The 27,976-nt window shown below is 54.6% G+C and overlaps 2 protein-coding genes across 2 annotated transcripts; both read right to left on the reverse strand.

Annotated features, from left to right (window-relative positions):
- Positions 1 to 3,761: 3,761 nt before the first annotated feature.
- On the reverse strand, positions 3,762 to 10,085 carry UCP2 (uncoupling protein 2). Its single transcript, XM_062196699.1, has 8 exons — positions 9,934 to 10,085; positions 9,112 to 9,268; positions 6,566 to 6,788; positions 6,195 to 6,405; positions 5,240 to 5,434; positions 5,060 to 5,161; positions 4,549 to 4,729; positions 3,762 to 4,198 (listed from the first exon to the last, which is right to left on the reverse strand). Exons 3-8 carry the CDS (start codon positions 6,689 to 6,691, stop codon positions 4,084 to 4,086), a joined length of 930 nt encoding a protein of 309 aa, XP_062052683.1. The 5' UTR covers positions 6,692 to 6,788; positions 9,112 to 9,268; positions 9,934 to 10,085; the 3' UTR covers positions 3,762 to 4,083.
- Positions 10,086 to 18,358: 8,273 nt separating this feature from the next.
- Positions 18,359 to 27,811, reverse strand: UCP3 (uncoupling protein 3). The gene is made up of 7 exons (XM_062198249.1): positions 27,716 to 27,811; positions 24,078 to 24,298; positions 23,540 to 23,750; positions 23,145 to 23,345; positions 22,105 to 22,206; positions 20,480 to 20,660; positions 18,359 to 19,524 (listed from the first exon to the last, which is right to left on the reverse strand). Exons 2-7 carry the CDS (start codon positions 24,201 to 24,203, stop codon positions 19,407 to 19,409), a joined length of 939 nt encoding a protein of 312 aa, XP_062054233.1. The 5' UTR covers positions 24,204 to 24,298; positions 27,716 to 27,811; the 3' UTR covers positions 18,359 to 19,406.
- Positions 27,812 to 27,976: the final 165 nt, after the last annotated feature.

Genomic DNA, 27,976 nt, shown 5'->3' on the forward strand with positions numbered 1-27,976 from the left:
CTCTGTGGGCTCGGGCTGCAGGGGATGGAGGATGCCAGCGGGGCCTGATCCAGCCCTGCCCCCACAGCAGCAGCGCCCCCTGCACATGTGTGACCTGGAGCCTTACACATAATAAAGGTTTATTTCCTGACCTGGAGCTACACGCAGGAGAGTGTACTGGAGAGGAGCTTCCTACATCCCTTCTGGTGGGGCTGGGGGAGCAGCCAAGCACCTGGTCCCCATCCTGGCTTTGTGGCGTGGGCAGTCTCCAAGGGCTCAGAGCGTCTGGGTTCTCGCCTTGGCACAGTGGAGCCGGGCTGGATGGCTTGAGTTCGTGATTCCTGATCTTTGGAAGGGGCGGGCTCCTGAGTGTGATGCGGTCACATCATAGACAGGAAGACTAAGCACAGGACAAACACTTGCTCCGGTCATTCTGGCCTCAGTGCCAAAGCTGTCCTCAGAGCCTGGAAGGCCACTTCCCAGACTCGCCCTGCTCCCACTGGGGGCAGCACAGGGGCACAAGCACTGGTGTTGGCCTCCAGCCTCAGTTCCCTGGTCTGTGATGTGGGTCCTGGCTGTGTCCGGGCAGGGTGGTCTGTGAGGCAGGAGACCAGGTTCTGCTCCCAGCCCCGTCCCTGACTCCCTGGCCAGTTTTGGTCTCTGTCATCACCACCCTGCTGGGCTTGTTGTGAGGACTGAGTGAGATCACGGATGTGGAAGTGCTTGGTGACTTCAGGAAGGGTTCCAGCATTGCTGGCCATGTGGCCTGGAGGAGGCCCAGGTCCTGGTCCTCTGTGCAGGTGCAGCCCATGCTGCCGCCCTGAGCCTAGGCTACACAGTCCAGGCTTATAAGACTGGGTGGCCACTCCTGTGGAGTGACTTCAGAGGTGACAACAAAAGGCCCAGGTGTCCATCATGCTTGGAATCCCATCATTCAAAGCATCATACTAGCTTCAGGTGTTTTTCTTAACTGAGGGCTTGGCAGTGCTTAGCAGCCTTTTTTGTTGTTGTTGTTAAGATTTACTTATTTATTTGAAAGGTAGAGTTACAAAAGAAGGAGAGACAGAGAACGTCCATCTGCCGATTCACTCCCCAGAAGGCCACCATGGCCATGGCTGGGCCAAGCTGAAGCCAGGAGCTTCTTTCAGGTCTCTCATGTGGGTGCAGAGGCCCAATTACTTGGGCCATCCTCTGCTGCTTTTCCCAGGCCGTTAGCAGGAACTGGATCGGAAGTGGAGCAGCTAGGACTTGAACCGGCGCCCATATGGGATGCCAGCATCACAGGTGGTAGCTTAACCTGTTATGCCACAACTTGGCAGTCCTTTTTAAGCCATCACAAAGGCAGGAAGACCTGGAGATGAAGGCTCTGGACCAGGGCTCTAGGAAGCCCTGCAGCATAGTAGTTAGTAGTATGGGTTTGTGGAGGCGGGCATTGTGACACAGTGGGTAAAGCCACCACATGTGCCGCTGGCATCCGTGAGTGCTAGTTCAAGTCCCGGCTGCTCCACTTCCAGTCCGGCTTCTGCTAATGCAGCTGAGAAAGCAGTAGAAAATGGTCTAAGTGCCTGGGCCCTGCACCCACGTGGGAGAACCAAATGAAGCTCTTGGCTGAAGCCTAGCCCAGCCCTGGCTATTGTGGCCATTTAGGGAGTGAACCAGCTGGTAGAAGATCTCTAACTCTACTATCAAATAAGTCTTTAAAAGCAAAAAAAAAAAAAAAAAAAAAAAAAAAAAAAAGGCAGTGCTGTGCTGTGGAGTCAGACAGGCCTCACTGTGTCAAGGTGCATGACTGACCAGCTGTGTCCCTGGGCAAATCCCCTCCCTGAGCCTGTGAATACAACCCCTAGCTTGCAGGCCCTTCTGGAAGTCAGATGAGTGGGCTCTGCCCTCAGAGGCAGGACCCCAGCACAGGGCTAGTGGCAGCTGTCCTGCCCTGAGAGCAAGGCCCAGTGAGGGAGGCAGGAGCACGGGGTCTCCGCTAGGGCAGCAGGAAAACCTGCACCTCACCCTTATGGGGAGACTCTGAAGGAAGCCTGCCTTAAACCTTGGGGAGCTCCCAGCAACCCCAGTGCTCCCCTTGTCAGGCCAGGCAGCCTCCATGCCCATTTCATGGCAGTTATGGCTGAGGAGCAGAGGGGCTGGGCTCCACCTCTCAGTCACTGAGACCAATGGGCATATTTCCCAGGGCTTCCTACCACCATTCCCAGCTCCTCATTCAAGGTCATGCTCAGAACCACAGTGAGGTCTGTGACATGACCTGGGGGATGAGCAGGCCGGCTGCTCATCTCCGGGGCAGTTTGTCCTCCTTCCCTCTGGAGCAGGGGTTAAGGGCCTGCCTCACAGCACAGGCCTCCATTTATGCCAACTCCCTGCAGGCTCGCAGCGAGTGGCCATGCACCTGGCTGTCCTCTGGAGGCTGTGAGGCCTCAGCTCAGCCTGGTAGACGCTAGGGAGTGGGCTGAGGAGAGCAGGCTCTGACTGGAGGGGGCAGTGGTGTCTGCTGCTTTAGGCAGGGGAAAGAGAACAAGGTCATGTGCTCTAGTCTGGCCCCATAGCTGCCAAACGGGACTTCCTGGGGACCCCTATCCTTGGTCCCTGGGGAAGAGCCTAGCAGCAAGGGGAGGGGAGTAGAGTCCTGTTCGCATCAGCTGCGGCCTCTGGTGTCCTTGCCTGCAGGACCGGTCTCAGCCCTCGGCTTCTTTCAACATCTACAACAACGGGCCTGGGGGACTTCCTTCTAAGGGCCCAGCCCTGCACAGGGTGCCATGGGATCTGGGGACCTCATAGTCCTCCACTCCCAGAAACAGGAAGTAGCCCTGCCCTGGGTCTAGTGGGCAGCATGTTAAGTCCCCGCTTAGGGTGCCTGCATCCCCTATCAGAGTGCTGGTTCAAACCGGCTACCTGCTATTGGCCCTGGGAGGCAGCAGTTAATGGTTTAGGTATTTGAGTCCCTGCCCCTGACATGGAATTCTTGGTTCCTGGCTTGGGCCTGGCCCAGCCTCAGTTGTTGCAGCCATCTGTGTTGTGACCTAGACGATGGAAGACCTTTCTCCCCCTCTTTCAAATAAATCTTAATTAAAAAAAAAAAGCTAGCCCTGTACCCGAGGACAGGCTGTAGGAACAGGGGCACAGACTGAAACCCGTGTGTGGCCAAAGCTCTGCTTATCACCCCTGTCTTGGGCTCTCCAGCCCTGGATACAGTGAGACTGCAAAGTGGAAGCTCCCTTGGCAGGACCGGATATTTGCCCTGGAACCCAACCTCTGCCGAGTCAGGCCTGCGCCTCCCGGTTCAGTAACACTTCCTCCTATCTGTGGCTGTGGAGTGAGCAGCAGCCAGACTTGGCCTCACTGGTTCTGGGACTAAGGGAGGCAGGTTGCTTGTTTGTAATGGATTTAAATAAGCCCACAGCATCCAAGATTCCCAAGCTCTTTTAAAGCTGAAGATGTGGGGCAGCCAGGAGCACCCTCATTTTGCAGATCAGCAGGCACTGAGCGAGAGCTCAGGTGGCCTGGGAAGGGAGGGCAGGGCGAGAGGACAGCCACTGTGTCTCTCTCTGGGCTGCTCCTTCACGGGACTCCTTGCCCGGCACCTAGGTCTGGAGAGAGACATCCACAGACATGTACCAGATAACCTCTGAGGGCCCCAGCCTGGATGCTGCAGATGGAAGATGGGTCACACCCCTCTTGTAGTCAGGTGGCTCCTCCCCTGCCCACTAGGTGCCCAAACACAGGACCCATCGGAGCAAGACCTGTGGTAACAGCTACACAGAGGGAAGAGACACCAAGGTTGAGCTTGCTTTATGGGCGACAGTCGGGCTGGGCTAGGCTAGGGACCAGGCAAAGATTCGGATTGAACTTTTCCAGGGACTGAGGGCTTGGGATCCCGGCTGGTGGTAGGCCTCTCCCATGTCAATTGGGGTCAGCACTACCAGCCCGGAGAGGTAGCTGGGGAGATGGGTGGGGGGATTGGAATGGGGGAGGGAGAGGAAGATGTTGGGAAGAGGCAGGGAAAGAGGGAAGGGCGGGGGGACGGAAGAAAAAGAAGCAGGGCCCCGCTGCGGCTGAAGGCAGAGCCAGAGGTGTCGAGGTCGGCAGCAGGACGGCTCAGAAGGGGGCTTCCCGGGACGCACAGGCAGCCGTGAGGGCCCGTTTCAGCTGCTCATAGGTGACAAACATCACCACGTTCCAGGAGCCCAAGCGGAGAAAGGAGGGCATGAACCTAGGGGCAGAGAGAACAGGGTCATGTGGAGTGGTTCTGCTTCCCCACGGGGCCTGGGCATCCAATCCAAGCCGGGGGCTCTCTCCCAAAGGAGGTGCAGGGGGCCCAGTGGTCCGAGCTTCCCAGCTGTGGTCCCCGAGTGACCACTGAACACGCGTGAAGCAGGGACGACAGCAACTCCGAGAGAAAGCATTTAAACGGGGCACGTGGGCCTGCTGGTCCGACACCAGGATCGGGATTAGACGCAGCTGGTCACTTGGTTGCTACCCACTTCAAGGTGGTTCTCTCACACCTGTGTTGGGAGCAGGCAGCCAGGAGCCCTGGAGTTGGGGGGGGGGGTCGGGGCTCACCCTTTGTAGAAGGCTCGGGGCCCCTCCTTCTGGAGCATGGTGAGGGCACAGTGGCCAGCGCTGCTGTACTGGCCCAGGGCAGAGTTCATGTATCTCGTCTTGACCACGTCGACGGGGGAGGCGATGACGGTGGTGCAAAAGCCCGCTCCAAAGGCGGACGTGAAGTGGCAAGGGAGGTCATCTGGCGGGAGGAGCAGGCAAGGCCGTCAGAGCTTCTCACTCAGCTCTCCAGATGGGAAGTTCCTAAGCAGCTGGGGTTGTGTGGTTTTAAAGAGACAGAGACCCCCGCTGGGACTTCCACTGAGGCCCTAAAAAAAGTTACTTTGCCAATCTGGCCTCCGTTCCTCAACGTGCCAGCTGGGAGCTGCATCCCAGCTGGCGTCTCTAAGGCACAGAGGAGCTGCAAGCCCATTCTGCGAGCAAGGGGCACACGGGAGGCGCACAGGTGGTCTTCAGGGCGCGCCCGCGGGCAGGGCAAGGGCGAGCCCCAGCACCGTCGTCCCCGACTCACCCGTCATGATGTTGGCCTTCAGGAGGGCTTCCTTGATGAGGTCATAGGTGACCAGCTCGGCACAGTTGACAATGGCATTCCGAGCCACGTTGGGAGACGTGCCTGCAGGAGGAAGGAGAGCCTGCGTGAGAGCAGGGAGGGGTGGAGGACGGGGATGGGCAGGGGCCAGCTGGCACGCACCTTTCCAGAGCCCGCGGAGCCCCTCCTCTCGGGCGATGGTCCTGTACGCATCCACAGTGCTTTGGTATCCTCGGCCACCTCCAGCCCGCGCCTGAGCTTGGAACCGGACCTTTACCACGTCCGTGGGCTGGGCCACAGCCACAGCCAGGGCACCTGTGGTGCTGCCTGCCAGGAGGCGGCTCCCGAGGCCGGCATCTGTGGGTGAACCACCGGGGCGGGGTCAGTGTCCAGCAGGGCTGGCACTCGTTCCCCACCTCGTCTCTCCAGTGTCACTGTCCCTTTTGGGACTGGGATCCAGAGCAGCTTTCACTCTGACTCCTGGCCTCCCAGGGTGTCACTGTCAATGTGTTCTGTCTGCTGGGGACAGAGCAAGGAGGAAGACAGAGAGACAGTGCTGACTTTAGTAAAACAGCCTTCTGTAGCCTGCTCTACAGCCCTGAGAAATCACAATCATTTCCATTCGATGAAGGGGAAAACCAAGGCTCAGAGGCAGGCTGCTTTCTGATGGACTGGGACTCCCAAGACTTGAGTTCTCATCCCAGGACTATTCCTCCCTGCCCCGTGATCTTGGGAAGGCTAGCCTCTTGTCCTGGGCTCCTAGCTTTCCTCACGTCTAAGATGCAGGATTGGCGTGGTGAAGGCATGCTAAGCAGAAGAAACAGCAGAATGCTGGCCTTGGAGGCACGTGTTCGGGTGTGTTTTCTGGCTCCCCGTCTGTGCCCTTGGCACCTCCCCAGTCTCCTCCTCTGTAGCCCTGGATGATACCGCCTACTGCCCATGTGGATATGAGGATGGTCCTGGGACGATGCCGTGCTCAGAGCCTTGCACAACTCAGGTGCCCAGGAACCATGAGAATTAGGGCTCCTGTCAGTTCTCTGATCCTCTGCTCTTCCTTGGAAACGAATCCTCACCAAGAGGAAGGGCCCGAGGGCCTGTGGCCCAGCTCCACACTCACGCTCAGAGCCCTTGGTGTAGAACTGTTTGACGGAGTCGTAGAGGCCGATGCGGACGGAGGCGAAGCTCATCTGGCGCTGCAGGCCGGCCACCAGCCCGTTGTAGAGGCTGCGCGGGCCCTCGGTGCGCACCATGGTCAGGATGGTGCCCAGCACGCCGCGGTACTGGGCGCTGGCTGCAGCACGCACTGACCCCTGACTTTCTCCTTGGATCTGCAGGGCCAAGACAGGGTGACTATAGAGGGACAGGCAGGTCGCTCTCCCCATCTCCTGCCAGCTCTAGGTGCCCAAGTTCACAGTCCCCTGAGGAACCATCTCCTTGGGGAGGGGCTGACTAGATCCCCTCAGGAGACCCCGGGCTGCATCCCCTCACCTGCAGCCGGACTTTAGCAGTATCCAGGGGAAAGGTGATGAGATCCGCGATGCACGCAGCTGTGCCGGCCCCCAGGAACTTCACAGTGGCAGTAGGGGGGACATCTGTGGCCTTGAACCCAACCATGGTGTTGCTTTCCTGCTGCCTCCCAGGAGGTGGAGAAAAACTGGAGAATGGGCACCTTCAATCCACAACAAGACGAGACAGAGGAACTCTGCCGGATCTGAGCCAAGGGGAGAGAAGCCCCATCAGCAACCATATCCCAGACCTTCCCTGCTCACCACCCATGTACCCACCTTCCTGGACAGCACCAAGTCCCAAGGCAGGACTCGGGATGACCCCTCGAGAGAGAAAACAGTAGTTCCAGAAGTAGGGGCCGGAGAAGCAATTCCTGCCCAGCGAGGCTGTGCTCTGTGTGGGCTGCCTCCCTTTCTGTACAGGACCAGGGCTATCCTGGTGTGCCTCACAGAGCCACTGGCCCAGCCCTTGGCCTCCTGGGTGCAGGGATTTCACTGAAGCTCTCCACATTCCTGCTTCTGGGGCTCCGGCTGCAGGGCAGGGGGAATGGTTCCAGCCACACCAGGACCTGGCAGGCCCAGCCCCGCAGGCTTATGTTCTGGACTCCTAGCAAGAGCGGCTCCGTAGACCCAGAATTGCCCAAGTTGGGAAGAAAACAAAGGGACCACATGGCAAATTCAGTCCCTCGCCAGCCCATCTGGTAAACGCTGGCCCCCGGCCCTTGCACAGCTCAGGTTCTCTAGTCACTCTTCTCCCAGGACTGCTTGGCAGGGCACTGGTTCACTGAGACGCCGGGGACAGCATCTACCCTCGAAGGGCTCGGGCGTGTGCGGGGGATTCCAGCTGCACTGGGCGCTTGCAGGGTATGTTCTGAAAATGCAGAGCGGGGAACAACTCTACTGGGAGAGGCATGAGTGGTCAGAAAAGACTTTTTAGTAACCGTGAACTGGGTCGTAAAGGACACTGGGGGATTCTTGAGGCTGAGAGTAAGCCGAGACCCCGGGCTCCTCCTGGCCTGCCAGGTGATGTGGGGATTCACACGCTCACCGCGAGAGGCAGGGATGCAGAGGTGGGGGGGGGTCAGAGTTCTGAAGGCTGACACAGGAAACCCAAGGCTCCATTTTGTCCTCATGTTAGAAACACACCCTCCTCCATTGCCCTGCAGAGGAAGTGAGCCTGGCACCCACGTGGGGCAGGGCACCCCGCTTCTCCTTTTCTGAGCTCACATCTGATTTCATAGGAGCAGCTGCTCTGAGCCCAGCCTGATTGGCTGCTGCTGTTGCTGGGGCTCAGGAGGACGGAGCCGGCTGGCTGGCTGGCTGAGGTGGTGGGAGTCAACCGTGAACACAGAGACCCATGAAACACAGTCCCACGCCCCCTCCCGCCCAGACTACTCAGCCCAGATGGCTGGGGCAAAACAGGGCAAACGAGATTTTTGTTTTCACCATGGCAATGGCACTGGGAGCTCCTATAGGGCAGGGCCTGATCATACTCAGGTTCCCCTAGAGTCTGGCCCACAAGAGGCTCAGTGAAGACGGGTGCACACATGGCAGAGTAGGTCAAGGAAGGAGCTCCCAGACTCCCCATGCCCCCTACTCTGACACCCCATAGAAATGCTCTACTTCTGTCCTCATTCCACGTATTTCCCCTACCCCGGGGGCACTGTCTTAGCCCACTTAACCCTCAGAGCAGCCCTGGGAGGCGGCTGCCCTTACTTCCGTGTTAGCTGATAGAGCCCCGTCTGCAGGCTCCAACGTTTCTACTGTTTGCCGTGCACTGATGCCCAACCCTTCATTTCTTCCCTGTTGTTTGCTCAGCCCCAGGTACAGGCAGGGTCTTTCACAAGGAAAGTTCTCTCTCTCTCTCTCTCTCTCTCTCTCTCTGCCTCTCCTTCTCTCTCTGTGTAACTCGGACTTTCAAATAAATACATCTTTTAAGAAAAAAAAAGGGGGGTGGTGGTGGCAATGTGGCGCAACGGGTTAACGCCCTGGCCTGAAGCACCAGCATCGGCATCCCATATGGGTGCCAGTTCGAGACCTGGCTGCTCCATTTGCAATCCAGCTCTCTGCTATGGCCTGGGAGGACAGTGGAAGATGGCCCAACACCCGCGTGGGAGACCCGGAGGAAGCTCCTGGCTCCTGGCTTTGGACCGGCTCAGCTCCAGCCATTGCAGCCAATTGAGGAGTGAACCAGCGGATGGAAGACCTCTCTCTCTGTCTCCACCTCTCTCTGTAACTCTGACTTTCAAATAAATAAATCTTAAAAAAAACAAAAAACAAAAACAAAAAAATACACAGGTTCCTGTCCCGGTTCTGCTGCTAACTCCAAGGGTGACTTCAGGCCAGTCAGTCTCCCCACCTGGGCCTCAGCCCAACCACCCTCGGCTGGCCAGGCTGGATTGAAGGGCCAGATGCGATGGGGATATGAAAGCGCTCTGTGAGCTGTGAACAGCCACTCCAGTGGGGGCATGGTGCCGACTCCTGAGACCCCCCCCAGCCCACTCCAGCCTCAGGGGGCTGCACTCTTACCCGGCTCCGTAAGGTCTCACGCTGAGGCCTCCAAGATCAAGCTTCTCTAAAGGCGTCCCGTTCTTCAAAGCCACCAGTGGCTATCATCACCCGACCCCCTGGGTTTTCCATAGAAAACGGTTGGGAGACGAAACACCTAAAGTTCATACTATGTGACCTGTGGGTGAGAACAAAGCAAGAACTTAGGAAGAGAAACCCCCTTACAGCATTGCACCCCAGCACACAAGGCCCCTCAGCCCTTGCGTTGTGGGGAGATGGGGGAGCAGCCAGGGACAAATCAAGTGCAAACACCAGAGGTGGGGGAATGAACTCAACAGTCTTCCTTCCCATTTCTGCTCAGTACCACATTCGGGCTCGGTTCCTGACACTCAGTACTCCAGATAAGCACTCCCATCACGGTCAGCAGATACGTTGCCGGGGATCTTTCTAGGGGGCCCACGCCAGGACCCAGCCCCGGCTGCAGGAGGTTGGAGAGGTTGGGTGCCTGCCCTGCTGGGGACCGATAGAGCAGGGGCTCGGGGCCTGCAGCCACCTGGGAAGGATGAGGTCATTCTGGCCCTCGGACCCCCACCCAAGGCGGGCTGGGCATCGTGGCCGAGGCGAAGGAGTGAAAGTATGGAGGCTTAAATTACAGCCAATTGGGCTCGAGAGGGAACGTACAAACATTAGAAAAGAGGTAAAGAAAAAAGAGCCGAGGACAGAGAGCCAAAGTACAAACTAGACTGGGAGCAAGAAGCGCGCGGGCCCGCGTGGCGGCGGGGATGGCGGGCGCGGAGCAGGTGCAGCGGGTGCAGGGCTGGGGCACGCCGGTTCTGAGCTCACCGAGCCGAAGAGAGAACACAAGAGTGCGGGCGGCTCTGTCTGTGGGCTGGCGGAGGGCGAGTGCTGCTAGCGCCGACAAACTCCGATGTGAAGGGGTGGCCCGCGAGGCTGGCGGTGGGGTCCGCGAAGGCGGGCGCGCGCAACTTAAGGCTCAGGGGCGCGGCCTGCGGGGTGGGCGTGGCCTGGGGTGGGCGGGGCCAACCGGCTCCGACGAGGGGTGAGGGGATCCTTAAGTTCCACTTAGGATTCTCTTCGCGCTTTCCTCCTCTTCCAGTTCGGTGCCGAAGGAGCACGCGTTCACCCCTTCGTCCCCCGGGACGATGACCCCCTCACCCCTCCCCGCCTCCATCTCCCGCAAGCTCCCGGGTTTGCTGAGGATGGCAGAATGGACGCCCGGGAGAAGCGGAGGCTTGACTAGGGTTACAACAAGCTTTGCCTCCCAGTCAGGGAACTTTCTAACAGCGGCCCAGAGGCTGGCACGGGAGTCAGTGCTCTCCTCCTAGAGGGGCCCAGCTCCGGACCGCGACCGCTGCTCTGGGCGGCAAACCACCCGCCCCGCCGGGAACTGCAGCTCCGCGCTCCCGCCGGGTGGGGCGGGCCCTCCCGGCCGGCCTCGCTATCGATTGGTTAAGACCACCACGCTGCCAGGAGAAAGAACCAATCCGGGCTGCAGCAGCAGGTGGCCCGGCAACCCGCAACGGTCGTGAGGCGCAGATGGCGTTCCCGCCTTTTCATGGTGGACCGACCTTACTCTAACGACTTCAAGTCTGGGCGGAGCGGGGACATCAAGCGTGACTCCCTGTCCCCAGGCGCAGAGGAGCAAACGGGCTGGTGCCCAGCGAGGGAGAAAGCAGAGCAGGGCTCCGGCCCGCTGCGCGGGAAGAGGACGGGAGTCAGGTGGCTGCCGGCCTTGTGGGGGGTGACAGACACCAAAACAAGAAGTGGGTCCTGTGGCCGGACCAACACATCTGGGGAGAAAAGGAGCTAGGTCCCTGTTGGCGCTTTCTTCATCCTTGTTTGCCTCAGGGATTGCTCAGGGAGCGCGTGGGCTTTGCCTGTCTACATGTCAGCCCCTCAAGAGCCGGAAGCCAGGTCCTGTGTTTCTGGTATCACGGGCCAAGTTCTCTGTGGAAAGATCGGGTGGGGATGGACATCAGTGGGTGTGGGGTTCAATGTGAACACTTCCGGTAACCCTTGTGAGGCCGGTGTTAGCCTCCGTTTTCACAGACTAAGAGGCAGAGTTCCAAAGAGGTGAGATCACCAGCCAAACGTCCCACAGCAGCGAGAGCTCTGACTTAAACCCTGGTCCATCTGGCACCACGGGCGTGTTTGTTGTATTGTCTGCCTTTGGAAGTCTTTGTCAGGGCGCAGGAGGGGGCCGTGGCTGCCTGGGGAGTGGCGGCCTGTAGAGGGAAAGACAAACACACTGGGCACACAGTCCAGGCAGAACAGTCTGGAGACAGAAGTCCAGGCAGGAAATCTGGGCCCCTGTGGGGTCTCCCATCTACTTGCTGGTCTAGCTTTTGCACGTGAGCTTTTGCACAGGCTGCTCTCCGCCTGTGATGAACCGATTCCCAGGTTGCTCAGTGCATTTGTGGTGAGATGGCTGAATTTGTCAGTGATCCTCAAGGAAACACAAAAGGATGCGTCCAAAGGCCTGCAAATGTAACCCTGGGTGTCAAAATGAAAAATTTGGATTCCAAAGATTATACACCCATGGGATGTTTACTTTTTCCTGACGCCTTCCCCCCCACCAAAAAAATCAAGAGACTGTTGAAAAGATGATGCATGAACACTTAAGGGAAGTAGAAATCACAGGATTCAGTATGAATTCCTTAAGAAGAAATTCTGTTAAAATAAAGCATTTTGTTCTGATAGAGCCAGGCAGATCAGAGTAGTACTACAGACACTGTACCTCTGTAATTTTAGCAAGCAGCTTGCCCAACTCATAAGATAGGCTGTGGATAAATTGGTGAGTGTATGTACAGATAGGTGCATTTAGAAAACTTATTATCTGTTTCATCAAATTGTGTATGTATTTGTAAATGTGTTATGTGTAGCAATAATCAAAATGATGAAGTTTCAGAAGTTTTGTTTTATAATTTTAACATCATTGCAGAAAATCCACCATGTTTGCATTTTTGGAACTTTAAGATCTTTAAATGCAAATTGTGTTTGAAACACTGAAAATGAGAAGTTCAAAAGAGAAAACTGAAGACATCAGGTAATAACCAACATAAAAAGAAGTTAGACATTTCTATCTTTGGCAATTTCTACTAAAAATATCAAGTAGATTGTACATGGATCCTTAAAACTTCATGGAAAATGTGCATTATGAAAAAACTATGCACGGAGTTGAGTTTTAAAGATGTATTTATTTATTTGAAAGGCAAAATGAAAGAGATGGGGAGAGAGAGAGAAAAAGAGAGGGAGATAGAAAAAGGTCTTCCATCCACGGGTTCATTCTCCAAATGCCTACAGCAGCCTGAGTCTGGGCCAACCCAAAGTTAGGAGCCCAGAACTCCATGCAGGTCTCCCAGGTGGGTGGCAGGGAACCAAGGACTTGAACCATTGTCTGCTGCCTTCCCTGGTGCATTTTCAGGAAGCTGAATCAGAAACCGGGAAGCTAGGACTCCAACAGGCACTCCTATATGGGGTGAGGACATCCCAAATGACGGCTTAACCTGCTACCCCGCAATGCCTACCCCTACACTTCTTTTAATTCCGTTTCTTCATGAACTGTTTGAAGTATCCTTGTGTTAGTTTCTCTGTGCCCCACCAAAAAAAACATAAAAGTATCTACACTTTTAAAAAGATATAAGAAAATAATCATACATTATTTTTTTAATTATAAATTTTTATTTCATTCATTTGAAAGGCAGAAAGGGAGATAAGCAGACAGACATAAGATCTCCTATCTGCTGCTTTATTTTCCAAATGTCTGGATCAGACAGACTGAATCAGGCCAAACCCAGGAGCTGGGAATTCCATCCTGGTCTCTCACATGCGTGGCAGGGTCCAAGCTACTTGAACCATCAGCTTCTGACTCCCGGGGTGCACATTAGCAGGAAGCTGGAGTTGGGAGTGATGCTGGGGCTCAAACACAGGCACCCTGATATAGGAGGTGGGCAACCCTAGCAGCGTCATAACTGCTATGCTATACTCCAGTCCCTCAGGAATATTTAATGCCATGTCATATCCTCTCTCAATAGTACAGGCTTATTTTATTTTTAAAAAGATTTATTTATTTATTTGAGAGAATTATAGAGAGGCAGAGGCAAAGAGAGAGAGGTCTTCTATCTGCCGGTTCACTCCCCAAATCGCCACAATGGCTAGAGCTGGGCCTATCTGAATCCAGGAGCCAGGAGCTTCCTCCAGGTCTCCCATGCAGGTGCAGGGGCCCAAGAATTTGGGCCGTCTTTTATTGCCTTCCAAGCCCATAGCAAAGAGCTGAATTGGAAGTGGGAGCAGCCAGGATTTGAACTGGTGCCCATATGGGATGTCAGTACTGCAGGCAGCAGCTTTATTCACTACGCCACAGCGCTGGCCCCATTTTTGCTACTTTAATGCCAAGGTTTTCATAGGAAGAGTTAAATCTCTTTCCATTATCACCAAAAATGTAGGTAATGATGGATTAAGCTTCAGCCATTCTTGCTCACTGTCCAAAAGATAAACATTGGAATGTATTCCTTGTCCTTGAATCTCTATTGGATCTCACACCTATTGCTTTCATACCCCACCACCACAGCCACCTGAAAGACCAGTTGCTCAAACATTTGAAGGACCAGTTCTAGGAATTCCCCTCTGCCTGCTGCTCCCTACTCCCACCCCCATCCCCAGGCCTCCTAAAAGGCCTGGCCTCTTGGGGTTGGGGCCTTCTGCCACCTGTTCCATCAGGTCACCCACCTCTACAAATTTATTTTCTCTGAATAAATTCAGTTTGGCTGTAAATTCATACACTGCCTCCCCTCTATTCTGCGCCTCTTTTCCTAACATTTGTGGTGCCCTGTGTGAGGAGACACCAATCCGCAACTCCTTTCCTAACAGGTAACAAAATACAAAATTGAACAAGATATGTGTTTAATAAATGAATACATAAAATCACCATTGCATTATTCATAATGACTGCTTATAAATGTTAAGTCATTATAAAGCCTAAAAGTTTCTTTTTAGATACATAAAATATACAGTTGCCTTTAGGTAAAAATACAGTTATTATTAAAAAAAAACAAAAACAAAACTTAGGGCTGGCATTGTGGCATAGTAGGTCAAGCTTCTGCCTGGGATGCTGGCATCCCACTACATTTTTTTAGGAAGTAGAAATTAAGATGGTAAAGAAAACTTGAAAAAGTGGCCTTTCTGTGAATATCCAGTGTTGAAACATCTTCCTAGAAAAGAATGAACAAGGAACAGGTATTGTGGCCCAGCAGGTTATGGCACTAATTGGGACACCTGCTTCCCATATCCTGGAGTGCCAGTTTGAGTCCTGGCTCCTCTGCTTCCAGTCCAGCTCCCTACTGATGTGCCTGGGAAGGCAATGGAAGATTGCACAAGTGCTTGGGTTCCTGCCACCCCTGTGGGAGACCTGGATGGAGTTCCTGGCTCCTGGCATTGGCCTGGCCCGGACCTCACTATTGAAGTCATTTGGGGAGTGAACCAATGGATAGAGAAGATCCTTCTCAATATCTCCATCTCTCTCTCTCCCCCTCCCTTTCAAATAACAATAAATCTTTTTAAAAGAGTGAGCAAACCTAAGGACATGAGGAGAGAATTTTCCACTGGAATGTGAGAGCTTGCTTCTGTGAAGGCTTGCTTTTCTGAAAAGGTTGTGGGTAGTAGTTTTCCTACAGACTTTCTCAGTTAACTCAGAACTAAACAGAGGAATTCCGAAGCACAGCCCAAGAGACACCCAGTCTGTTTCTGTTGTGGCAACATCAGAGTTCTGTTTTGTTTTTGAAGCTAGTTGCTTCCTCAGCGACTGCTTTAAATGACTCTGCTTTCGGTTGCTCTAAGCAGGAAGTTAAGTCAGGTTCTGCTTTCTCATCGGGGACATCACGGAACTTTCTGTTTGCCTAGAAGCATATGGCACTGCCACCAAAATTCCGTCCATGTCCACTCGGTACCTCCATATTTGCAATGCTTTATGAACTCCTATTGACACAAGCTGAGTCTCCTTGTAGCTGGTTCTGTTTCACCTAATGGAAAAGGTTTCTCTCATCCTATTATTCTGCACAGTGAGCACCTAGGAAATAGAAATTACTTGAGGTTGGTGTGATTCCAAGACATAATAATAATAGTAATAGCAACCCTAAATACGGCCCACCGGTTTTGACGTCTTGTACCCTTGAACAGTAAAGGAAATGGGGATCTGACTTCTAGGGGTGACTTCTGATAACTGTTCTGACGTGCTGCAGGGTCCTACTCTGATTAGCTAGACTCACTGGTGAGAGGGGCTGTGGAAACCAGCAGGGTTTAATTTTTATTGAGATCTCTGCTGCAAGTCATAGCATCTGTGTCTGGCTTGGGCTGCCACAATAAAACACCATGGGCTGGGAGGCTCAGACAAGAGGAATTTATTTGTCACAATTCTGGAGGCTGAGGAATTCAAGGTCAAGGTTCCTGCCAATTTGGTTTTGGGGTTGGAGGGCTCTCTTCCTGGCTTGATGATGGCTGTGTTCTCGCCATGCCCTCACATAGTGAGGAGAAAGAGCTGTTGTCTCTCTTCCTGTCATCATGACACTAATCCCATTTATGGAGACTTCACACTAATGATCTCATCTAAACCTAAATACCTCCCAAAGACCCCTCCTCCAAACACTGTCATGGTGGGGCTTAGAGCTTAAACATAGGAGTTGAGGTGAGGGGTACACACATTCAGTTCATAACACGTGGCTCTTGCAGCCCTCGCTTTCTTCTTCTCCATCTTTCTCATTACTCCCCTATAAGTCTACAACTCAACTATTCTGACGGCTGGCAATTTCTTGAATGCAACCTTGTCTGTTTCTGGGCTTTTGCTCAAGCCATGCACAAGGCATTCCCTCTGCCTGGAATGACCTTCACCCACCTTCCTCTGCCTGGATAATTCTTATTTGTCCTTTAGGTTTCTTACTCCAGGGAAATTTCTGGTCCCCAAATCAAGTGTCCCTCATCTTTGTACCTACTCTCAGGCACTTTGTCTATATTCCTATTTATAGCTTTTATCACCTTGTTTGGTAAACAGTGGTTTGTGATTTCTATTTCCTGCCCCACCATCCTCCACCCCAATGAGGCCTTAAAAACAGTGCTGGTCTTATTCACCTCAGAACTTTGCAAAACAGGTGGCTTTTTTTTTTTTTTTGGATTTATTTATTTATTTGAAAAGCAGGGATTCATAGAGAAGGGAAAAGAGAGAGAAAATCTTCCATACCCTGGTTCACTTCCCAAATGACCACAACAGCCAGGGCTAGGCCAGGTCTAAGTTAGGACCATCATCCAGGTCTCCCACATGGATGCAGGGACCCAAGCACTTGGGCCGTCTTCCACTGCTCTCCCAGGCACATTAGCAGGGAGCTGGATCTGAAGAGGAGCAGCCAGGACTCCAATGGGTGCCTATATAGATGCTGGTGCCACAAGTGACAGCTTTATCCCCTATGCCACAGTGCTGGCCCCAAGAATCTTAGATTGTCTTGTGAATTCCTTTATTGAATCATCATCATTTTGCCTTGAAGAAGTAGGGAATGGAATCTCGTATTTTGTCCCGAAACCTCAGAAGACCTCCCACCAATCTTGCTTTCCCTTCTCCAGAAGGCTGGACTCAGAGGTTCCTAGGCTCCTGTTTCAATCAATACACCTCGTACAAGAATTTATCTCTCCCTCTCTGAATGGTACCCTCCAGCAGGGTGAAGTGTTCAGGTTTTTGTAGAAATTCATGGCAGACTCGGTTCCTGGCCCCTCAGAGCTCACACACTGAGAGCAGGAGATTGAGAGTGATGTGCCCACGTTGGTCAAGTCAAAGGAGAAATTTTAAAATGCAAGTTTTATTCAGAAGCTAACCCAGACATTAAATCAAAATCATCTTTTTGTTTGCCCATTTGCTTTGAACTCTCCATCTGAGTATATGGCTAACATCAGGGGGGTCACTTGAACTGGGGAAAGTGCTAAAGGTGAGTGGGTGTTCTGGTGTGCTGGGTGTGGTGCAGTCACGGAGTGGGAAGGGGCATTTTAGATCAGCCCTGGCGATGAGCCTGTGGCGGAGGGGTTGTTATGCCCACTTCTCTGTAGGACAGAAAGGGGCAAGGAGCCTCCGTGGTTAGGGTGCCAGTAAGTGTGGAGTTGAGGTTTAACTGAGCTATATCCTCAGAGCCACATCGTGCTGCAAAAGAAGCAGAAGAAAAAGACCCTGGCAGCCTGGGAATCAAGCGGTATCATGTGCAGTCCTCAGCTTGGATGAAGGTGACCTGGTTCAGATCTATCTTTTGCAGGACGAGGAACTGGAGCTCCGAAAACCTGTAGTCGAAGGTAAGACGAGAGAGAGGACAGCAGGAAGGGCATGCCTGGGGGACCAGACCCAGCCCAGCCCTGACAAACAGGAGGCCTGGAGTGACAAAGGAAAATTCTGTCCCAGAAAGAGAAGGCCGAGAAACAGCTGTTTTCAACCCCACACCTGAGGTGTGACCTCCTTTATTGAGTCATCATCATTTTCCAGAAAACCTGAGTCCTGCTACTTCAGGCACTCAGCTGGGCATCCACCACTTTCTCCCCAAGCCCCACAACCCTTCAAGGTATCTCACGACTGAGCCAGGGAGCAGGGGCTGCATGGATTGGGCCCCTGCAACTTCCTGCTATCATCTGCTCTTCTCCCCAGCCCCCCACGGCTCTGTTTCCTTTGGTGTCACCTCCAGGCGTCTGTGTCTTTCCAAAACATCTTCGCTGGCAATTTCCATCTGCCCTGACAAAATGTGTCCCAAGACTTTGTCCTTACATGTGGGCACTTCACAAAGTTCATGAAAAATACGTATTATGAAAAAGCTATGCATGGATTTCAAAAATTTTTTGCATCAAAATAAGTTTATTTTTTAAATCCACTTTCCGGCCGGCGCCGCGGCTCACTAGGCTAATCCTCCGCCTTGCGGCGCCAGCACACCAGGTTCTAGTCCCGGTCGGGGCACCGATCCTGTCCCAGTTGCCCCTCTTCCAGGCCAGCTCTCTGCTATGGCCTGGGAAGGCAGTGGAGGATGGCCCAAGTGCTTGGGCCCTGCACCCCATGGGAGACCAGGATAAGCCCCTGGCTCCTGCCATTGGATCAGCGCGGTGCACCGGCCGCAGCGCGCCTACCGCGGCGGCCATTGGAGGGTGAACCAACGGCAAAAGGAAGACCTTTCTCTCTGTCTCTCTCTCACTGTCCACTCTGCCTGTAAAAAAAAAAAAAAAAAAAATCCACTTTTCCATGATGCTTTCTGAAGTACCCTCATTTATATTCATACAGAGCTTTTGATTTTTTTTTTCTTTTGAGATACAGAGAGCTCCCATCAGCTAGTTCACTCCCCTCCACAAATGCCCAAATGGTCAAGACTGCGCAGGCCGAAGCTGGGGGCCAGGAACTGAATCCAGGTCTCTCATGTGGGTGGCAGGACCCAATTACTGATCCATCATCACCGCCTCCCAGGGTCTGCATTAGCAGGAAGCTGGAGTCAGCAGGTAGAGCTGGGGATTGAACCCACTAACTCTGATGTAGGATGCAGGCACCTTATCTTAACTGGCGTTTTGCTTTAAAGTGCTTTCATGCCCAGCTTCCCATGTAATCTTCAGAACACCCTGGGAGGTAGGAGCGGAGGTATTGTTAGTCCCAGTTCACAGGACAGGAGACTGAGGCTACCATCTTGATTCTTCAATGTCCTCAGAGAATCTTTACAAGCCTCAGCCTCACACAGACACAGTGGGGCTTCTTTGGCACAAGTTCAAGGTTTTCTCACATTTCCTAGAATCCCAATGATTCTACTTGATAGACATATTACAAACACAGACAGGTGCTCCGTGTGTGATGGTCACGGCTGCAGTCACAGCTCTGTGTTGGCATTTGTAGTATCTCTCTAGACTTTGTGGCTGATTTTCAACTGAATTGTGGGCTACTCCTGTCCCAGCAGTCTTCCAATCCATCATCTCGTAGATTGTCCAGGGTACACAGGTTTACAAACTTCCATTGTATCCAAATGGATCTGTTTTGGTTTATCTTCTCCTGCCTAAATGTTAGGCATCCAATCTAATGAGTTTCAAAAATTAATATAATTTATTCTCCATCTTGTCAGTGCTAAATAAAGGTGTTCTTAAGAAAAGCACTGACGACCAGCACCCTTCCCTCTTCTATCTCTTGAATCAGCAGCAAGTGAATATTCTGTAAACAGTGTTTGCGCTGGGGTCCCTGCCCCTAGATCCACCGCTTTGTTCCATTCTTGACTGGCTCCGTACAAGTTGAGTACCAAGTGGTTGCCTGGGGCTCACTCAGAACGGCGGTTCCGTAGCATGGGGACTTTCATCAAGGCTCTCTTCAGCTGTTCGTAGCTTACGAACATCATCACGTTCCAGGATCCCAAACGCAAAAAGGAGGGTGTGAATCTGATGAGAAAAACAACCCAAACATCAGCAAAGAAACCACAGAGAGAGTGCTTTTGTCCCTCTCCTGCCCTGGTACCCAGAGGGAGTGCCAAGGGATCTGCACTGCCGGTCACTAGCATTTCCCGAAATCCACTTGGTCTTTCTCCTCTCTTCTGCGGGGATTCAGGTAGAAGTCGGGATCAGGGAAGGAGAGAAGATGAACTAATTTTGAGTCAGGTTGCTGTGCCAGGTGGTTAATTCTCACAAGGATTCTATAGGGTCGCTGACAGTTGCCAGGCGGTCTGTGTGTGTTTCAAAGATGGGCCCACAGCTAGTTGGCGGCCATCTGCGGAGTGGACAAGCAGATGGAAGATCTCTCTCTCTCTTTGTCCCTCCCTCTCTCTGTAACTCTTTCAAAAGAAAATAAATAAATGCATTTAAAAAATAGTGCCAAATGGTGAGGTTCACAGGGAGGAGGGGAAATTTATATGCAGGTGTTGGGGAGGCGGTGCGTTTGAACTGTCTTGAAGGATGGGCAAGATTTGAGCATGCGCAGGGCTAGGGGCAAACACTGCATGCAGAGGGTGGGGTTACCCCGGAGGCACAGACAGGAAAGTGGGCAGAACACTGAGACCGTGAGGGAGGCGCCTCAGCGGCCATCAGGCTGTGATCAACAGTTGTGGGCGGAAGTTGGGAAAGAGTCAGGAGCGCTAACCTCTTTCTCTCCTCCCCTGCTCAAGAAGCCTGGAGGGGGGCAGTCCTCGTCCCTGTCCCTAGGTTCCCTTTCCTTGGTAAGGCTTCCCTAATTCCCTAAAGCAGCCTTGGTCCACCGTTTCCCGTTTCACTCGCATGGTTCTTTGTGCTTCTCCTTGGTGGCGCCGCAGTAGAACTGTTCACCCCAGCGTGCCCAGACTGACCCATGGGGGCACTTGAGTAAAGCAGGGAGAGCTGGACTCGGGAGGAGGAGGAGGCTTACCCCTTGTAGAAGGCCGTGGGGCCCTCCTGAGCCACCATCTTTAGCATGCAGTCCAGGGGGTTGAGGTACTGGCCTGGGGGGGAGTTCATATACCGAGTCTTCACCACGTCCACTGGTGAGGCCACCACTGTGGCACAGAAGCCGGCTCCAAAGGCAGAGACAAAGTGGCAGGGGAAGTTGTCTGCCAAGGGAAGGGAAGGGAAGTATGACACGTCATGGAGGAACACGGGACACGTCCTCGGTTCCACACGTGCTCATCCTGTGTCCCCAGCTCAACCTTCCACTCCTGAGAGTGAGGACAGCATTCTCCCTCTCACGGTGCCCAGGGCTGAGAGCACTTGGAAAGGTAGAACAGGGCGTCCTAGAGCTGGGAGTCAAGGTACAGCGAGAAGTGGTGCTGGATCAGAGCCCAGCTCCCTGGCCTTCCAGCCCAGGTTTCTTTACTACCCATCACTGAAGAGGCCAAGGTCACCGTGGGAGAAGGACAAGCTGTGGTCCTCTTGGTGGTTTTAGATTTATTGATACAAGAAAGCCAAAGTTCCCTGGTGATCTTGCTGATGATCGCTGTATTCTTGGAAATCTGTGAGAAATGACCTCTGCTCCAAATGACCTCACTGAGGTTGAGCTGTTGGATGAACTTGATCCTCCTAGAGTAATTAAACCCCTTCTGATGCTTCAGTTATCTGCAATAAAAACCTAGAGGGAACCCAAACTGTTGGGTATGTGGTATGCAGTTAGACCTCATGTAGGGATAAGAGGTCCTTGGGGAAGGTCTTCAGTCTCCTGCTATAATCCACTTGAGAGTATGTCTTATCATAGATTAACAACTTGTAACTAAGGGCTAACAACTTAGGTGGCTGAGAGAAACACAAACAGTGGTAAATACCTTAGTTTGTGCGGCCTGGTGGAAAGAACACGAAGTAATTACTGAAATCAGTGAGTCCTAATGAGCTACTAAAGCTAAGTAGTAGTGAAGGGTATGGAAAGGACATGTGCAACGAACGGGTTTGTTTGAGCAGAGTTAAACTAAAAGGTAAATGTTCCAATCTTCGTAATCAATTGTTATAAAACTAGAAGTAGATGTTCCAATTCTTTGCAAAATAACCACTGTTTTTTGTAATCGATTATTATATAATTTAGCATCACTTTGAGTCTCTGTTCTATTGTATCTCAAATATCAAGTAAATCTTTAAAATCAAATAAATTGTTACATGGCTATGGAAATCGGGATTAGGGAGGGGGTTGAAGTGGATAGGAAACAGCCTGTTATTGTAAGAAAGAATCATTAACTCTGTAAGGATCATTTATGAGTGGACATTTGCAAAATTTATGAGAACAGTAAAGAATGTGTAAAATGAACAGTGGATGTAACTTAGGGTATAAAAATAAAGTCTGGCGCTCTCTCATCAGAGCTATGCCAACAGCCTTGCTGTGAGCGTGTCTCTCATTCCTCCCTGCGCCGACGTCTCCCACACCTTCGGGAACCCCTGGACCTGCTGGAGCTGGACTCTGGCACATCACAACGCCGTACCACGTGCATGTCCGCTCCTGTTAAAGCGCCCCTGTCTCTGGGTGTTGCCCACTCTGCCCAGGAAGCACAGTCTGCCTGGAGCCCTGGGCCTCACCTGTGAACAGGTGTGAGTCCAGCAGCTTCTCCTTGATGATGTCGTAGGTCACCATCTCGCCACAGTTGACAATGGCGTTCCTCGTGATATTGGGCAAAGTTCCTGTCAGGAAGGGGGCGGGGGCTGCTGAGTAGGACAGAGGGGCAGTGGACGAGGCCACAGGTCCTGGCGAGGGGCAGGTGGTGCCCCCAGCTGAGCAGGCCCCACATCTGCCCTCCAGGGTCAGCAAGTCTGGATGACCCACGTCCTCCACAGTGAGAGAGCACGCAGAGGGCCTGTTGTGTTTTGTGGGCCACATTTTGGAGGATAATCTGCAATAGCTCTCAAAATTAAAATCCGCCCCCTTGAGACATGGCTGCCACCAGAAACAGGATGTCATGTTTGGAAGAGGGAGGCTGGGCTCAGGGGACAGTGACAGAATACAGTGCCGGCAGGGCCCGGAAGGATGGGGTCCCAGAGGAAGGCTCTGGGCAGAGACCTAGCAAGCAAGTGCGCTGCCAGGGCCAGGACCCAGACATCTGCCCTTAAACTTCCCTGGGCCACTGCTCCTCCTATAAGAACTTGGTCCCCATGTGGGAGCCATCCGGTGGCCACCGGGCAGTGGCGTAGAGAACCCTCGAGTCTTTGCTCCCCAGGAAGTCCCTTCCTGCCTCTGCACGACCTGCACCCCAGTCCTTACAGCGGTTCTCTGTGGGTGCCCCCTGGTTTCCTCCCCGCCCTGGGTGGAGACGCTTTCCTTCCAACCTCACACCCCAGCGCTGGCTCCGCATTTGAGGCCCAGCCTGTGAGGGCTGCCTGGCCTCTCCCGGCTCTGGCAGGACACCTGGCACAGCTGCCAGCCCCAGAGCACAGAAAGGGTCCTATTTTTGCCCACCCTCCTCCCCACGGCCTGCACAGGGTGGATGCACCGTGGAGCCCAGGGAGTTACTTGGACAAGGATGTTCTTTCTGAAGCCCTGCAATACATATGGCGCCCGGGAGGCCCCGCCCCCTTGCCCGGCCCCTTCCCAGCCCTAAGTCCGTCTGGGAGCCCAGGCCTACCTTTCCACAGACCCCTGACGCCTTCCTCCCTGGCGATGGTTCTGTAGGCATCCATAGTCCCGCTGTATTTCCTGTCGCTGCGAGGCCCGAGCTGCACGCTAGCCTGGAATCGGACCTTCACCACGTCTGTGGGCTGGGCACAGGTCACCGCCATGGCTCCCGTCGTGCAGCCCGCCAGAATCCGGATAACTACACTTGAGTCTAGGGGGAAGGAGCAGGCACAGCGCGCGTGGGCCGAGGCCTCGCTGCAACAGTGCGGGTCCCCAGGAAGGGTTCTCCACTGCCCCTGCCGGCCTTGCCTCGCGGTCTGATCCACCCTGTGTGGCCCCCTGACCCCACACCCCAGGTTCTGCCTCTGCCCACTGTCCTGGTGTCTCAGGGCCCCCGGTACTCACGGTCCGCCCCCTTGGGGGTGTAGAACTGTTTGACGGAGTCGTAGAGGCCGATGCGGATGGAGGCGAAGCTCATCTGGCGCTGCAGGCCGGCCACCAGCCCGTTGTAGGGGCTGCGCGGGCCCTCGGTGCGCACCATGGTCAGGATGGTGCCCAGGACCCCGCGGTACCGCACGCTCTGAGCCGCCAGGGCCGCAGAGTTCTCTCCCTGGATCTGAGAGATGGCCACACAGGTGAGGACTTGGCAGCCGGCGGCCACGGGCTGGGTGCGCCTGGCGCTGCCATTTCATACAGGTTAGTGGCTCGTCCAAGGTCACCTAGTTAGTCTCTCGCCTCGCCCTTGCACTGGGCAATTTACAAAGCAGAGTAAGCCAGGAAGGCCAGGACACATCACGCCAGGGTGGGGGTGTCTGTGATAGTTCTTGTTGGAGGGGGAGAGGGCAGCGGGGTGGGGTGGGGGTGGGGCACCCTGGTGCTGCCGCGGTAGAGAAGTAGCCCCTTCTTTGCTGGGAACAATGACCCTTGGCCGAAGGAGACCTACCTGCAGGCGGACCTTGGCGGTGTCCAGTGGAAAGGTGAGGAGGTCAGCAAAGCAGGCCGCGGTGCCCGCCCCCAGGAACTTCACGGCTGTTGTGGGGGGCACATCTGAGGGCTTCAGTCCCACCATGGTCCCAGGTCTTCAGTCCCCCTGTGCCCCCAGGGCCTGGTGGGGTGTGAGGAGACAGGCTGCTCGGCAGTCCAGGGTTTCTGTGCAGGGAGAGGCTGCAGGAGACAGACCGGGCAGGTGCATGGAGCCCGAGCCGCCCGCCTCGGCCCCAGGCACCCTGGACAGGCTATGGCCACAGGCTGGCCAGTGTGAAGTTGGCCTAGTACAACAGGCCGCTTTCCCAGCCTGTGCCGCGATGTAGGCAGGGCTGCTGGTGGTGTCCTTGCAGGATGAGCACGCCGAGGCCTGGTTCTGACCACACACACAGCCGGCTCCCCCCAGCGTCCCGGCAGAAGCCCTCCCTGCCCTCGCTGCTCCCTGAGCTGGACCGGCCTCCTGCCTTCAGACCCTTCTCCCCACTGGAACGAAAACCCCTCCTCGTGTCTCAGCTCAGCTGCTGTTCACCTTGGATGAAGGCTTCTTTTCTTTTTTTCAAGGCTGGCTGAATATACTTTCTTTTTTTAAAAGGTTTATTTTATTCATTTGAAAGAGTTACAGAGAGAGGTAGAGACAGAGAGAAGAGAGGGCCATCTTCTTTCCCAGGGGCATCAGCAGGGAGTTGGATTGGAAGTGGAGCAGCCAGGACACAAACCAGCACCCATATAGGATGCCAGTGCTATAGACCGGGGTTTTATCCTGCTGTACCACAGCACCGGACCCCTGAATATACTTTAAAAATTTTTTAAAAATTTATTTGATAGAGAGAAAGTTCCTATCCGCTGGTTCACTCCCCAAACGGGCACAACGATTAGTGCCGGGCCATGCCCAAGCCAGAGCCAAGAACTGCAACCAGGTCTCCCACATGGGTGGCAGGAACCCAAGGACTTGAGCCATCCTCTGCTGTCTCCCAGCACATAAGCAGGAAGCTGGAATTGGAAGCAGAGCTGCAACTTGAACTTGGAGGTGCCATCTGATATAGGATACACCTCCCACCTTCCCCACTCCCCCACAGTGTGGGATTCCCTCTCTGTGACTAAAGACCTCTTTAAACCCTGCAGCATGCAGGGGCCAGGGGTCTGCCCCTGGAGGAAGGAGGGAGCCTGGGCCTGTGTTGGCTCTGCCCACCAATGCCTGGGGCTGTGTCTGCCGATCTGCCTGGTTCCACACAGGCACCGCACCTGCCGTTTTCTCCTCACAGCTCCAAGGCTGCTGGAGAGGATGAGCTGCTCACACTTTGGAGGACCGGTCTTGGGGTCAAGGTGATGTGCTTTCTCCCCTTGTCCCGTTAGAGCCCACATAGGCCACAAGTATACAGCATGTGCACACACACACACACACAGAAAGGAGCGTGCTCTCCTGCCGGCGCTCATCTGACTGCTGGTTAGCCTGGGGCGTTTGACAGGTGAGGCTCTCGGTTTAGTGTGGTCACCACCGGGAAGCTGGCACACGGTGAAGGGCAGCTCCGTGTCCCTACAACCCGGACTTGTGCACATCAGGTGCTCGAACTGATGCCATCTGTCAGCAGCTCACGCCCCCTGGGACCCAACTCCCCCCTACTTGGTGCGCTGAGGTCCTGACACATTGGTGCCCTCAGCCATGGGGCCAGCGCTAGTCCCAGAACTGTGCAGTGAGCAGAGTGTGCATCGCTTCCCCAGGCTGCCCTCCACCTGCTGCCGCCTGCTCCCCTTTGCCCTACATAAGCGCAGCTGCCAGGTGCTGGGCTCCTTCTCAGCAGGGAGGCCCTGGCTCTGGAATGCCTGCTGGAATGCCTGCTGGAATGCCCCGGGTGGTATGTGCGGGAGCAGCTGACTTTCCCCAGGCCCACATCTCGGTGGCGTCTCTGCCCCAGGCTGTGGCATTTCCCTTGCCAGTGTGCCTGTGCAGTGAGCTGGGCAGCATCACGAGGGTGGGGCTGTGGCTCTCTCAGTTGGGAGGCCCTGGGGGCTGTGCTTCCTCCTGTCTTTTGATGGGGGCAGCAGTGTCCCTCCCTGAACTTCTGCGTGGGGGCCACACAGACTCTAACAGAAGACCCCTACAGGTTAGGCACCTTCGCTGCACTTCCTGAGTTGCAAACTGCAGCCAGGCTATGGGATACGGAATGTTCGTGCTGTGCCGGGCCCAGCAGGGAGCTCTCCCCGGCTGTGCCTCTTGATGAGGTCAGGTCTGCCTGCCTGGGGAAGCCTCTGCTCCCCACTCTGGCCCAGGGGCCCCGCCACCTGGCTGGTCTTCCCTTCTGACCCGCCTTGCCCCCAGCCACCTCTGCCCCTGCACCTTCTTGTGGGAGTAGCTCACCGAGGGCAACAGCTCAGACAGGTGCAGGACCCACTTATTCTGCTTCTCTGTGAAGCCTGGCTCAGGCAAGCAGAGGGGCCGGGGAGGACCAAAGCCCCACTTGCTGACGTGGGGAAATGGGAAATGAGGTCAGAGATGGCCGCAGGGGTCTGTGGCAGAGGGCCTTGAATGCCGGGGTCAGATGACCCAGGCAGTGGATGGCAGTTTCTGGGGAGGGGAGTGAGGCCGGCAGGCCTGTGTTTACAGTGTGCTGGTGCAGGTGCCCAGGTTGCACTGGGAGGGGGAGATAGGAAACTCAGACACCAGCAAGGCCATTGTTGGTGCCAGCAGGAGGTATGCTGAAGCCTGAACTTGGTCAAGAGCAGTGGCCAGGGCCAGGTAAAGCTGCTGCCTGCAATGCTGGCATCCCTACGGGTGTTGGTTTGCCTGGAGGAAGTGAAGCGTGGTGTCCTCGTCCCCGTGGCTTTGTTGGGGTACTGGAGGGATGGGGTGCTGTGGTCTGCACAGCCAGTGCTTTACAGAACACGTGCTGATTCAATCCCTTTAGAAGCTGCTACTGCGTGGTGCTCGCTACTACTGTCTCGTTCATAAACAGGGAACCTGAGGCTTTGGGGGCTCCAGCTAGTCATGCGGCTGAGCGACAGAGCGGAGGTTGGCGCCCATGTCTGTGTGGCACCTGCCCTTGGGCCTGTGCCACTGCCCAAAGGGTCGTTGACATTTTGAAGAGCTCAGGCTGCCCCCAGCTGCTTGTTTGCAGTGGACCCGCAGCCCCTAGCCCCAGACAGCCTGAGCCAGGGTGAGCCTGCATGACCCACAAGTTCCCTACTCAAGAGACATTGGCCCAAGGCCACCGTCCCTCCCACCGCCCGCCACCCCAAGGAGGTAGCCTGGGCAGTGACCATAGCTTCGTGAACCTCCCAGCTCTGTCCTGCCATCCCACTCAGGAAAGGGGTCTCGGGACCCTCCACGGGGGAGGGCTTCCTGCCCTGGAGCTTCTCGGCCATTTCCTGTCTCTGAGGGAATTGCCATCCCCAGCAGGGGCAGCCTGAGGGGAGTCCAAGACCCCGGCCTGCCCCAGTACCTGCCTGGGTGGGGGCTGGGCTGAGCCTTAGGCAGATCTGCTGTGGCAGGTGGTTCCCATGGCCCTGGCTGTTGTCAGCCTCCAACGAGAGGGGGAACAGGGAGAAGGGAGAGGGGAGGGTGAGGAGGGCAGGGGTGGGGCCTGGAGAAGGGGGTCTTACCTGTGAGCCTCGCCAGGGCAGGGGCAGTACGGTGGTTGCCTAAGGCTCCATCCCCGTAGTGGGCAGCAGGGAGCCGGTGGACGGCCCCTCCTTGCCATTCACTGTTGCCTCTGCCGCCTCCAGCTTGGCACCGGGCTTTATCGGCCAGCTGACTTGAAACCGTACCCCGGAGAAGCTGAGTGACAGTCTGATCACTTGACAAGAGGCAGGCTGGCGGGGACAGGGAGGTGACGTCCACATCTGCTCCAGTTCCCTGGACCT

This window comes from Lepus europaeus, chromosome 7, assembly GCF_033115175.1.
Source record: "Lepus europaeus isolate LE1 chromosome 7, mLepTim1.pri, whole genome shotgun sequence".
NCBI lineage: Eukaryota > Metazoa > Chordata > Mammalia > Lagomorpha > Leporidae > Lepus > Lepus europaeus.

Excerpts from the sequence above, each read along its gene's own strand:
- UCP2 (XM_062196699.1), bottom strand. The coding sequence starts at position 6,691 with ATGGTTGGGTTCAAGGCCACAGATGTCCCCCCTACTGCCACTGTGAAG. Across the intron at positions 6,406-6,565 it reads CTGCTAAAGTCCGGCTGCAG|ATCCAAGGAGAAAGTCAGGG; the intron begins GTGAGGGGATGC and ends TTGGCCCTGCAG. Across the intron at positions 4,199-4,548 it reads CCCCGAGCCTTCTACAAAGG|GTTCATGCCCTCCTTTCTCC; the intron begins GTGAGCCCCGAC and ends CTCTGCCCCTAG.
- UCP3 (XM_062198249.1), bottom strand. The coding sequence starts at position 24,203 with ATGGTGGGACTGAAGCCCTCAGATGTGCCCCCCACAACAGCCGTGAAG. Across the intron at positions 23,751-24,077 it reads CCGCCAAGGTCCGCCTGCAG|ATCCAGGGAGAGAACTCTGC; the intron begins GTAGGTCTCCTT and ends GCCATCTCTCAG. Across the intron at positions 19,525-20,479 it reads CCCACGGCCTTCTACAAGGG|ATTCACACCCTCCTTTTTGC; the intron begins GTAAGCCTCCTC and ends TTTTCTCATCAG.